At 48.5% G+C, this 11,713-nt stretch overlaps 3 protein-coding genes across 9 annotated transcripts; 1 reads left to right on the forward strand and 2 right to left on the reverse strand.

The window, feature by feature from the left end:
* Positions 1 to 364: 364 nt before the first annotated feature.
* Positions 365 to 2,666, forward strand: Elal (Elastin-like). 3 transcript variants are annotated; one of them, NM_170176.2, is made up of 3 exons: positions 365 to 676; positions 737 to 859; positions 1,027 to 1,718. In NM_170176.2, exons 1-3 carry the CDS (start codon positions 385 to 387, stop codon positions 1,539 to 1,541), a joined length of 930 nt encoding a protein of 309 aa, NP_733055.1. In that variant the 5' UTR covers positions 365 to 384; the 3' UTR covers positions 1,542 to 1,718. The 3 variants fall into 3 exon arrangements, with proteins under 3 accessions (NP_733055.1, NP_001262933.1, NP_524491.1); NM_001276004.1 differs by having other exon boundaries at positions 365 to 859; positions 1,027 to 2,666; NM_079767.2 differs by having other exon boundaries at positions 365 to 859.
* A 282-nt stretch (positions 2,667 to 2,948) lies between these two features.
* On the reverse strand, positions 2,949 to 5,831 carry CycB3 (Cyclin B3). 2 transcript variants are annotated; one of them, NM_001276005.1, is made up of 1 exon: positions 2,949 to 5,831. In NM_001276005.1, the coding sequence occupies exon 1, from the start codon at positions 5,541 to 5,543 to the stop codon at positions 3,816 to 3,818; it is 1,728 nt and encodes a 575-aa protein (NP_001262934.1). In that variant the 5' UTR covers positions 5,544 to 5,831; the 3' UTR covers positions 2,949 to 3,815. The 2 variants fall into 2 exon arrangements, with proteins under 2 accessions (NP_001262934.1, NP_651303.2); NM_143046.3 differs by having other exon boundaries at positions 3,371 to 5,831.
* A 385-nt stretch (positions 5,832 to 6,216) lies between these two features.
* Positions 6,217 to 11,669, reverse strand: CG3744 (uncharacterized protein). 4 transcript variants are annotated; one of them, NM_206569.2, is made up of 10 exons: positions 11,262 to 11,669; positions 10,721 to 11,014; positions 10,008 to 10,540; positions 9,729 to 9,948; positions 9,118 to 9,674; positions 8,374 to 8,977; positions 7,953 to 8,264; positions 7,669 to 7,891; positions 7,234 to 7,426; positions 6,814 to 7,168 (listed from the first exon to the last, which is right to left on the reverse strand). In NM_206569.2, exons 2-10 carry the CDS (start codon positions 11,003 to 11,005, stop codon positions 6,967 to 6,969), a joined length of 3,129 nt encoding a protein of 1,042 aa, NP_996292.2. In that variant the 5' UTR covers positions 11,006 to 11,014; positions 11,262 to 11,669; the 3' UTR covers positions 6,814 to 6,966. The 4 variants fall into 4 exon arrangements, with proteins under 4 accessions (NP_733056.3, NP_651304.3, NP_001262935.1 ...); NM_170177.3 differs by having other exon boundaries at positions 6,217 to 7,168; positions 10,008 to 11,014; NM_143047.3 differs by having other exon boundaries at positions 6,217 to 7,168; positions 10,721 to 11,669.
* Between the last annotated feature and the right edge of the window lie 44 nt (positions 11,670 to 11,713).

Raw genomic sequence — 11,713 nt, forward strand, 5'->3', positions numbered from 1 at the left:
AACCAAAAATGCGTCTCAACTTATCTATTACTTGGCTTTAGGCCGCAAATTTATACATTGCAAGAAATTTATATATAACATTTATATTTATAAATTTGTATATGGGTATTTCTTTAAAAAATTCATTTATTTGTTCAAATTTATGGCTAGTATCTATGCATATGCACATTGTTGTGTTATATTTTCAACTTTTGCTTTCAGTGTAGACTCTCTCATTCAATTTACTAGAAAGAACACTCAATGAGACTTAAACTACATATCTGGGCATTGAGCCCCTGATGATAACCCCAAAAATAGACACTCAGCTAAGCTCTCGTGTCATCAGATCTCACCATGAAATACACGCGCCGTGAGCTTCTGGGCTTTAGTGTACCCAAAGACGCCATGTTAAGCAGGAGGGTCATCGCATTCGCCGCTCTGGCCCTCATCCAGATAGCCAGCGGTCAGGCCTCGCAATTCAGCAGGGACGAAAGTCAGGAGGATCAGAAGACGGAGTTTAACCTGGCCTCCACTCTGACGGGAGGCATTACCAGCAGTCGCCATCGCCAGCGGGCCAATCTCAATTCGCAACTTTATCCTGGCCTTGGTCAGCTGGGATCGGGTTATGCGGGCGCAACTGGATCCATCGACGATGCCCATGGCCATGAGCAGGGTGGCTCTGGCGTACGAGTGGCCAGTACGAACTCCGTTGTTTTTCCTGGCAACCAGTCACCAAATCCGGCACTCACAATTACAGGAGGTCACCAGATTCCCGCTTATCCGCCTCCGGGTTTTCCTGGACAACAGGCTCCAGTTCCGTACCCAGCTGCAGGAGGCTCTTCAGGAGGATCCTCATCATCCGGTGGTTACCAAAGTGCAGGTAGGTCCTTCTAATAGGTGGTTCATTTATCTTAGTGAAATCAGAAAACTAATATCAAGTCTTAACTCCCAAAAAAGTTATACAAAATTTAAAAGATTGGTGAATAGCAAATCCACATTTTGAAATATATATGAAATTATGATATTAATGAAATGTCCCCTTTTTAGGTGCTGTTTCTCCTCCTGGCTATCCTGTTGCTGGAGCAGTTCCTGCTCAGTATCCGGTGGGAGTTCCTCCCCAGCAGCCAGTGGGTGCAGGAGCACCTGGTTACTTCCCGGGAACTGGTGCCTATCCTGGCTATCCCTACCCCGGAGTATACTTGCCACAGTACCCAGCGTACCCTCAACCAGCCCAGTTCCCCGCCTATGGAGTGCTACCCGGAGCTGTGGCTCAACCAGGAGTTCCTGGAGTAGCTGGAGTTCCGGGAGCACCTGGAGTGGCAGGAGTGCCCGGAGCAGCTGGTCAGGCTCCTGCCACCAGCGGCATGAACTATCATCGCTATCCGGCTCACAATCCCGCTGATCCGAGCCATTGGGACCATCATTTCTCGATGAACACCGAGTACAAGGAGGATGGCGTCCACAAGGGACCATTTGGAGTGCTGAACAATCACAATGCCTTTGGCTATGGCAGTGGATATGGGGGCGGATACAACGGTGCCTTCAACTCGCCGGCCTACTGAAGCTGGCCGACATCATGGGTGGACCTCGGTGGTGGTGGTAGTGGTAATGGTGTTGGTGGGGCGTGAAGTAATCCGAGTCGTAGTCATAACTTCGCTGCTGCCTCCTTGGCCAGAGGCAGCTGTCTTTGCCTATCATCCTGTGTGTCCCTGCGAAATAAACTTGATTTCTGCACACCCAACCAAGATAATTAGCAATGCTGGCCAGTTACCAGTTGCACCTTGAACCGGAAAAAATAAAGCACATGCACTCGGCATTCTGCTCCCATACAGACAGCTAACCCAAGACATTCACATCCCATCCTTATTCTTTTCCTTATTCTTATGGCAATGCCGCTTCTTTTATCCGGCGTGGACACAATCGAAGACGACAGGAGCTACCTGGCTGGCAGGCAGCCGAAAAAAAGGGAACGCACAAAGGCAGGACTCTGGGCGAGCCAAAGGTGGTGGTAGAAAATCAGCGTCAGAGAGAGACGCTGTTACTGGTATTGGTACTCCTGGTGCCCTTCGCTGGACCCAACTGCAGCGACATAAATCGGCTGGGTTTCGCTGTGCAGCGGAAAAGAGAGGGCCGAAGGAAAGGAAAGGAACCCAACCAAGGGACGACGTCTTGATGTCTTGCGGCGCATGCGCAGCCTGCCGCGCAAATCCTTAACAAATTTTTGGCGCTAAAATGACGGACGAGCGCGCCAAAAGCAAGGAACCGCAGGAAACTCGAGAGAATCATGCCCGGGGTATACAGACTACGAGTATACAGACAGACACTTACACTCATGGATTATGAATGATTTGGACGGACGGTATCGGTGGTTTTTACCTGTAGCAAATCGAACCGATTCCAGCCAGGGTTTGATGTCCTTAGGTCATCAGCCATCAGCTGTTCTATGATGAGCGCGGAGAAAGGAGCACAGATTCAGCTGAGAGGATTCGAAACAAAGGAATTAGAATGGGTGGGGTAATGGGTATACTCACGGCAAAGAAGTCTAGATGTGCTAAACGTTTTCCCTTAACCTTTGACATCTAGGAGTTTATGCTCTGTTTCTAACAATTAAAGATTGAACTGCAACAAATACATACATTCCAGATTCTAGGAAATTGAAAATAATGCCCTAAATTATTTAATCCCCTAGGAACTAGGATCATTTCCAACATGCTGGATAAAGACAGCTAATTTAAAATACTTATTTAAAGTAAACATAAACACTAATGATACTACAATTGCATTCAACTAGTTATATCTGAGTTAATACTCACCCGATTTTGAAACTTCCATCAGGTTTTTAAAAGAGTTTTCTAGAAAGAAAAATAAAAATACGAATTTATTGCACTTACCCTATTAAAAGTAAGAATTTTTTCACTTCGCCCACCGTTTTCCGAATGTAATGATGGTAAAAAGATTGAAGTATTTTTGAACGGACGTAAAAATGTTTATTGGTATTCTCTCGCAAAACGATACATACATAACACTGAGTACATACATAACTAGTTACTTCAACAATGCAACGTTATCAACCATCCATGGATAAACGAGGTGAACTGAGGCAGGGCGGGGCGGGGCGGTATGATCAGGAACTGGGAAGTTGATGGTGAGCGTCCTTCGAGGGGCGGGAATGTGAGCGCAAGGAGGGGAGTCCATGAACGACTTAACAAATAACAGCATTAATAACGACGACAGGAACAGATGCACATGGCGTACATGGCGTGCACGGGACGAGGGTTGATCGCAGCGCATTTCCAGGTTGTACGGGACACACGTGCCTTTCATAGTCGCTTCGTATCCTTGCGTTTGTGTATCTGTGTAGAATAAGTTAGTGGGGATCCGTGTCTGCTTTGGTGGCTTACGAGTTAGGTTTATTTAATGCTGGCATCTCTTAAGACTAACGTACATATTAAAACATGAATCGTTTTGGGATTTTTTGGGTGGGGGTGCTAAAGATAATGTCGCCTTTCGAGTTTAGATTGATTGTGTTCGGCTACGTATGCGGTATGTGGGAAAATTAAACAATAATACATGGCAAAAAGAAACAAAAGCACTCTTAACATAATATTTATGCAAAAAACATGTCAATAATGCGAAGGTCACAATAATAATTAAAATATAATAAATTGCGAGGACTTGACGGGAACACTAGGTAAGGGGTAAAATCAGGGGTTTTTAGATTAAGGCGGGGATCCGCTGTTTCGTCGGGATGGGGCTAATATTGGGAATAGAAGCGTCTTAGAGCCTAAGTGAAGCGTATCGTATCATGTTGAATTTGGCTAAACTTTGAGGCTGTCCTACGACAGATTGCTTTCGTTCAGGTCAAGGTTGCCCTGGAAGAGCTCCTGGTTCGTCAGCAGCGGCACCTTGGCCACCTCGTGGAATATTTTGTGCGAGTACTTGTTCCGTATCGTCTTGATGGTGGCCCGTGGCTTGCGATGCAGTCCTGCATTGAGCGCGGTCACAATTTCAGCAAAGTCCGCCAATTGATAGCCGGTGTAGTAGATAAGCGTCGATGTCCACGTCTGCTTGTCCAGCTGCCCCGGACCGCCGTGCATACGCAGTGCCATGAACAGTGCGGCCGAAGCCATCTGCGAGTCACTGAACGAAATATTGGCGTAATCCATGAGCGACAATTCCAGGATGTATCGAGCCAGGGTCAGCGTGGGCATAGGCACCTTGGCGCATCGGGCATAGCGGCGCAGGAAACGGTACGAGAGCGGGATGCCCAGATCGTACTTGATAACGCGCAGCGTCTCCCGCTCCATTCGCACCAGCTCGTCGTGATTATAAGCACCATCGCAGATATACAAAAAATCCTCTATAAGCGGCGGCTGTCGCTCATCGTACTTGCAGGCAATAAAGAAGGCAGCGGCGCCCAGAAGTTGCAGCTTCTCTTTGTTGATCACCTCGCGGCAGAGATACAGATCGACGATCTTAACCGCTAGGTACAGAGTCTCGTGGTTCAGCTCGAACGTTTCCTGCACCTCCACCATCCAGTCGACCAACAGGGTGCGCATCCAGGTGGTCAGATGGATCTGCCTGGGCATATAGTCGGCAATGGGGAATTCCGCTTCGCGCACTTTGAGGTAGTTGAATATATCCATGGCGTAGTGGGACACCTGGAAGGGATCGTCCCAGTTCTTGCGGTCGAAGTCCTCTACTTCCTCGGGCACTGGCGGAATGGGCACCACCTGGCTTGGAGCAGTCTCTGGGAGTGTCAGCAACAGCGGCTGTGGCTGCTGCTCAGTCTTTTGCTGCAACTTGGCGGAGCGACGTCGCGCCGCCTCAAAGTTTCCAGACAGCCGCATGGAGTCGCAACTGGAGACATCCTCCAGCGCGGACATGTACAGGCTGTCCTCAGTCTTGTTGAAGTCATTGGAGATCCGACGAACTGGCTTGACGGCGGCAACCTGGGGAGCAGCCAGATTGTGCGTGGGCGGCAGTAAAACGGGAATCTGCATAGGATTTGGCATGGCCGGTAGCTGAACCTCCCCCAAAACGGTCTTTTTTGCGGCAGGCACTGCCTTGGGGCGCGGTTTGGGCCTGGCCAACGCCTCTTCCAGCTTATCGAGCACTTTGTGGCAGTTCTCCACCGAATCCTCCACTTTACTGGAGGCGCGCGTAGTCATCTTACTGGCGCCAAAGACATTTACGCTGAGATTCTCCTGTTTCTTAGCATCCATCAGGGCCTGCAGCTGCTGGGCCGTTGGCTTTTTGCCCACGCCCGACTGCTCCTCATCCTGTGCCGGATGCAGTGTCATGATCTTAACATTGTTGGTCAGGTTACCCAGCGCCGAGCGCTTGATTTTGTCATTTTTAATTGGACTGTGGTCGGCCTTGCGTTTGGCGCGCGTCTGCATATTCTCCACATTCGGATCGATGTTTCCCGTGGCAGCCGCCCTCCGAGTCAGTCCCTTCCTAGTGGCAGCTCCCAGGGCTCCCAGGATGGGATTCACTGCCTGCTGCAGCTGATGATGCCCGCTTGTGATGGCCGCGCGCGTTGTTGCTTTTGTGGGCGCCATTTTGAATGCGTGTTTGCGTGTGAGCGCACTCGTCGTTTGTTGTTTGTGTTCTTGTGCGCGGCGCCTGGAGTCCTCGTCTCCTCCACTTCCACTTGGTTTCAGCAAGATCCTCGCTAGCGGATTCCTTGCAGAATGTGGTCTTTGTGTTGGCTAGAACTTGAGTCGTTCGCTACTGCCGATATTGTCGACTCGATCAAGCCTAGACATTCACACAAACTCACAATATAATTCCGGATCGAGTTTTGTGGAGTTATGGCGCTTGGCCGGAGGGATAGAGAGCACTGAGTAAAAAATCAAAAAAACACCGCCAGATGCCAGATGCAGATGCGGCCTGCAGTGTGACCGTACCGCGGCGTTCGGTCGCCTAACGGAAATCGACTGGAATACACCTCTGTGGTGAAGGTAGGCATTGGGGGTAGTCTTCCAGAGCGCGGCTAATTTAAATGTCTGAAGTTCAAAACATGTGAATTGAACTATTTGGGCAGTTTGCTTAAATATGCAATTGCAAATTTATGGAACTAAGAAACTCATCAAAGTAGCCTCGAGCAGCTGACAGAAAGGAATTTGTTTAAATATATTTATTTAATTAATTGAACAGTGCCCAAAAATCCCCATCAATCCAAACAAGAGAGAAAAGTAAAACACCTGCTTTTACACACAACTGTTTATTTAAATGTTAAACAAAATATATGTATATATACGTTTGCTTGTATCAGTTGTAAAACTAATGATTATATATAGGCATAATTAATATTAAATTTAATTCAGTTTTTGTTGCTTCAGCCAAACGCGGGTTTCTAAGAACTCAATCAAGTATGCATACGACTTGCGTCAGGTTTATCGAAGAGATATATAATATATATATATATATATATATATATGCATGCGTAGAACTAACATTAATTGATGGCCTGCCCCAAAGGCATGACAAGTTTAAGGTTTTTTTTTTCCGTTTCTGTGGAAAACACGCATACAGTCACTCATACTCGTACATACGCACTAAAACACAACTTATAATTACTGATAGGAAAAATGTACATTTGCGGATATCAAACACAATTAAAACATAGTTAAGAGTATATGACGTGTGTTGTAGAACATTAAGTATAAATTAATTACAATAAGCTGCTTGGTCTTGATCTGAAGTCTAATATTGGGTGGCAGGTAAACTTTCATTCATTCAACTTTCCATTATACTTACAACTGCGTACGTTTATAAATTAAGTATGCTAAAAATATGATACAAATTTCGTTTTCTCTCATTTTCTTTATCGAATAAAAACAATAGTTCGAACAACAAAAATTCAAATAAAAACAAAGACAATGATGTAAAAAACTATTGCAAAGGGACGAGGGCGTGGGGCGGGTCTAGTTTTACTGCCTAAGCAGGCGATCTTGTTTCGGCTGTTGACATTTACGAATCTCATAAGTTTTGCAAGAATGACAGTAATTTAGTTTCGTAGTTTTTATTCGATTCCAGATTACGCAACGAATGCCGCTCCTCGGGGAACAGATGCACCTCGTACGGCTTGTTTGCCTTGTTCAAAGCACTGATCAGACGCGAGGTGTGGCAGAAGTGCACGTTCTCGTCGATCAGGCCGTGTATGAGCAGCAGGCGTTTGTCCCTGAACAAAAGAAAACATGAATGTTTCGAAAATTTGACAATTTAAGAACCAGCTTAAGAACTCACTCTTCGGGAAAAGAGTTTACGTATTCGAGCACCGAACCGGCTGAGTAACCGGCCTCGTTATTTTGCGGCATATCCATGTATCGTTCCGTGTAGCCCGTATCGTAATACTCCCAGTTGGTGACCGGCGCTCCGGCAATGGCCACTTTAAAGATTTTCGGATACTGAACCAGGCCCATCAGGCTAAGATAGCCCCCTGTTGAAATGACAACCATATGGAAATTATTGCAATGCCTTTACCTTTACCCAGTTCCCTCAATTGAAAGTAACCATTATAGTGCATTAATTTAACGTTCATAAACCGATAAGGCATCTTCATTCTGTCTGTGTACTTGCAAGTTCAGAATGACTTGCTTGTTGATTAGATTAAATAGTATGCAGAGTTGTGGGAAATACCCCACTATAACAATGTCAATCACCTATCTCGAGATAACTTACCGTATGACCACCCGTGAATGGCCACGCGATCCATGTCAATGTAGCCCAACTGGTCAGACAAGCTCCGCAGCGCATCCACCTGATCCGTCAGCTCCACCTGACCCATCCGACCACGGATGTGACTTTCGAATCGCTTGCCTCGATGCCGCGATCCTCGAGAGTCGATGCAGATGACACAATATCCCTGCGCGGCCAGCATATGCATCCGCAATTGATGTTTTCCCTAAGAAAATACAGAATTACATCGAAGTTAGACAAAGAACTCTGTATTTTGTGAAACCTACCTTAAATGTGTTGTTCACGGTCTGCACCTCGGGTCCTCCGTAAACATTGAGCACCGTGGGATACTTGACACCCAACTCAAAATTGTGCGGCTTGAAAACCATGGCATACACGATATCTCCCGACGGCAACTGCGGCGAGAAAATTTGCGGACAGTACTGCGGCTCCGGCTTTCCGCCTTCGTGGAGATAGCCAACAAGTGAAATCTGAATGCCGTTGACTCCACCGTTCGAGCATGTCTGGTTAACGCGCATCACCTTGCAACTGGGCAGCCGCTGTATGTTGCAGTAAACGAGCAGCATCAACTTGCATTGCTGTGAGAAAATTGGGAAAAGATCGTTAAAATGCTAAATTATAGCATACTTATTTGGGCACAATATTATATTTTCACTTTAGCTAGATAATGACAGTGATCATACGTACATCATCGAATTCCACGAGGTATGAGTAACCTGGCTCCGTTAGCAGGCGAATGTGTTCGGGCCGCTCCAGACTCACAACGTACAGGTGTTTTTCTAGCGGCGTATCTCGAAGTCCCACAAAGTACACCAGCTTGTTGGCCTTGTCCACCCAGAGATTCCTGGCCAGCACCTCCCACTCTCCGCTGGTCAAGGCCACCTTGTTGAGGATGCGCGGTTGCAGTGCCGATAGATCCACGAAACTGGGCTGCGCGCCAACGGATCCGGGATCTGGCTGTCCATTTGCTTGGCTCAACAACAAGCTGGCGGTCACCAAATAAAGGTGACGAAAACCAGTCTCCTCAGATGCCCACAAGAAGGTGACGCTTGTTTCCGTCAGATCCAGGAAGTGAAGCATATCATGCACATTAATCCAGCTATCCGAGCGTTCCGTGTATATAACCTGCAGTGGCGTGATTGTGCGACTGTACAGGCTGCGCCAGCTGTGGTCGCCTATTGAGTCGGTCGGCGTTGAAACCTGACTGCTGTAGGACTCGCAGAAGTTGTCCAGTGGAATAAGGATTACGTCCAGCCGCTGCTGCTTTCGATCCAGTCCTTGAACCCATACGCTGGCAAGTGAAAAGAATGCACAGTCAATTATAATTTAACTTCTGGCAAGCTTCCATAGAGGCGAAAGAACTTTTTCTTATTATTAGATATTTCAGAATTATTTGGTTGCAACATGTTTCACATTCAGGGGTATACTTACTATTTAGCATCCGGTGTCCAGCCGACACGTACAATGTACTCTAACCAGCTAAAAACAGCCAACAGGGAGTAGGGCAGATCCTTGATGGCAATTTCGCTGACCTGCAGTGCCTCGTTCAGTACGAACTGAACCAGCTTGAGCTTGGACTTGGCGTTTGGGCTACCGGTGCGGGGAAAGCGGTACTCGTCTACCCTGCCGTGCATTGCCGTTGATGATGGAAACGTGTACACGGAGACCTCAGATTCATCCACCTCCTCGTAGACAATGCGGTAGATACCGTCATTGGAATGTGGCTGCCACCAGAAGCCTTGGTAGCGGCTAAACTCCTCCTGCATCACGTAAGAGGGCACACCGGCACTCAATGCATCGTCCACATACGAATGCCGCCCGGTGGACGTGTAAGTGAGGCGCTTTTCGTGCCCACTGAGCGTGTGAGTGACAAACAGATCGCAATCACTGATGTAGGCTATCATGTCGGAGTTCTGTGGACAAATCTGCGGATCCAGAGCCGTCCATTGGGGGCAGGTGCGTAGCTGCGTGGGAAACAGCAGCCCAGACTGTCGATAGAAAGGAAGTAAGTAAGGAACAATGGAATTTTTTGTAATGCTTACATTGTATCCTGTGTCCAGGCATTGATATAGGTCGTTGAAGCAGGGGAATACCAGTTTTCCCGAGGGCTTGTGTAACTCGTAGCTGGTAATGCCCCAGGTTGAGAGGCGTTTGCGCTCCTGCAGTAGTTGATACTCCCGAGCATAGGGACTGGCCGATCCACTGCCTCCGCTGCCCCCACTACTTTGAATGGGTTGCTGTAATAGTGGACTCCATGGGAGTCTATCCAAGTTGGGAAATTCCTTAGTACTGTCTCAAGCATACAACGATTGTTAACATACCTAGGCCTGGGCAGGGAATTGAAAAGAAACGCTGGCTGGTGGCCGCTACTGGTGGGGGATCCTGCATTCATAGTGGGACTCCACTCATCAGATGCAATCCCCTCCAGTCGCTGCACCAATAACTGCTGCTCCTCCGACTGCGTTAGGTTAATGTCGGCAAAGAGCAGCGTAGTCTCCCAGCTTTGCGGCGGAGTGCCGAGGAAGTAGCACCTGGCACGTCCATCTGACAAGTGGCGGAACTGCACATTGGTGGGCACCATGGAGGACAGGTTGCACATCTTCTTGCGTATCTCCTGCACCACTTGCTTGTTCTCGGCCCAGCTTTTGTTCGGCGTGGGGGCGGCAATGTGTCCATCGTTGTCCACCGGATCGTCTTCGTCCTCCTCACAGTCGTCGCACTCGTCGTCGCCCTCATCTACATCCAGGCCGTGGGGCGGAGTGCCGCTGGTGGGTGAGCTGAGGTGGTTGGTGATCACAGAGGCGGCCGCCACCACCACCTCTGTGGTTGTAGCCGTGGCCGCCGCAGCAGCTGCCTGTATGGGTGAGGTGATGGAGTTCAGTGCACTGCCGATGGAGGAGTACAGGGCATTGGCCGTGGTGCCCAGTGAGCCCATGCTGGTGAGGCTGGCTATTGAATGGGTTGATCCTGGTGTGCTGGCGGCGCTTTGGCTGCTCCGGTCCATTAGCATGTTAGTACCACCTGCCACACTCACCGCTGTGGAGACGCGCGCTGTAAATCCGTCCAGAAGATTCGCCAGTGATGTGGTCGCTGCATTGGTAATGCTGTGACTCCGATGGTGGCCACCTCCGTTGTTGTTGTTCCTGCCCAGCTGCGACGAGGGCACTGCATCGTGCTCAAGGCCCATCAAGGTTGTGTTGGCATTCGGACCGCCAGTGAGACTGACCACACTCAGCGGTGGACTTGGCGAGGAGGGCAGGCGATTCCTCTGCTGCTGCTGTTGCTGGTTCGACTGATTCATTTGGGTCCTGCTCTCCATGGTGGATTTCTGCGAATTGACCCAATTCGACAGCGAATTCAATCCAAACCACGTACACACACAAAGTTTTTGGGGGCACCGAAATGTACTCAATGTACTCACGCACACACTCGCACTCTCGCTGGAGCACACACGCACGGGCACACGCACACGCACACACACACACACCCTCTACCGCTCACGCACACACACACAGGCGGCCCTGTTGTGCTGGTTTGTTATTGTTATTTTGCTTTGCATTTGCCGTGCAACCCACCGATTCTTAAACAATTCTCGCTGCACTCTGTGGCCTGATGTTGTCCGCTCTGGTATTTTTCACACTCATCGCTCTTCGTCTTCGTCTTTGCCTTCGTTTCTTCTTTTTTTGTTGTTGCTGCTGGCCGCCCTTGTTGTTGCTGTTTTTGTTTCTGGTGTTGTTGTTCTTCTTGTGCGAATTGTAAAAAGTGAAAGTCGCACGGTGCGGCAAATAATAAAAGTGTACGAGCACCAGAGGTTTCTGCCTGCCCTGTGTTCCGCTGTGACAGCGAGTACTCCAAATTTAATCAAACTGATTGATCCAGTTTTGTTATTCGGAACGGAACTGCAGGTAAATTAAAGAAATGCACGAAAGATATACGATACTAGCTGCCCGTGCAGGATTGAAACTGGGCGCTGCTTCGGCCACACTACCGCGTACGCGTTAGAGATGACACGAGCGCATAGGGATGG

The sequence above is a fragment of the Drosophila melanogaster genome, chromosome 3R (assembly GCF_000001215.4).
Source record: "Drosophila melanogaster chromosome 3R".
NCBI lineage: Eukaryota > Metazoa > Arthropoda > Insecta > Diptera > Drosophilidae > Drosophila > Drosophila melanogaster.

Excerpts from the sequence above, each read along its gene's own strand:
- Elal (NM_001276004.1), top strand. The coding sequence starts at position 385 with ATGTTAAGCAGGAGGGTCATCGCATTCGCCGCTCTGGCCCTCATCCAG. Across the intron at positions 860-1,026 it reads CGGTGGTTACCAAAGTGCAG|GTGCTGTTTCTCCTCCTGGC; the intron begins GTAGGTCCTTCT and ends TCCCCTTTTTAG.
- CycB3 (NM_001276005.1), bottom strand. The coding sequence starts at position 5,543 with ATGGCGCCCACAAAAGCAACAACGCGCGCGGCCATCACAAGCGGGCAT.
- CG3744 (NM_170177.3), bottom strand. The coding sequence starts at position 11,005 with ATGGAGAGCAGGACCCAAATGAATCAGTCGAACCAGCAACAGCAGCAG. Across the intron at positions 9,949-10,007 it reads AATTCCCTGCCCAGGCCTAG|ACTCCCATGGAGTCCACTAT; the intron begins GTATGTTAACAA and ends CAACTTGGATAG. Across the intron at positions 7,427-7,668 it reads CATTCACGGGTGGTCATACG|GGGGCTATCTTAGCCTGATG; the intron begins GTAAGTTATCTC and ends TCATTTCAACAG.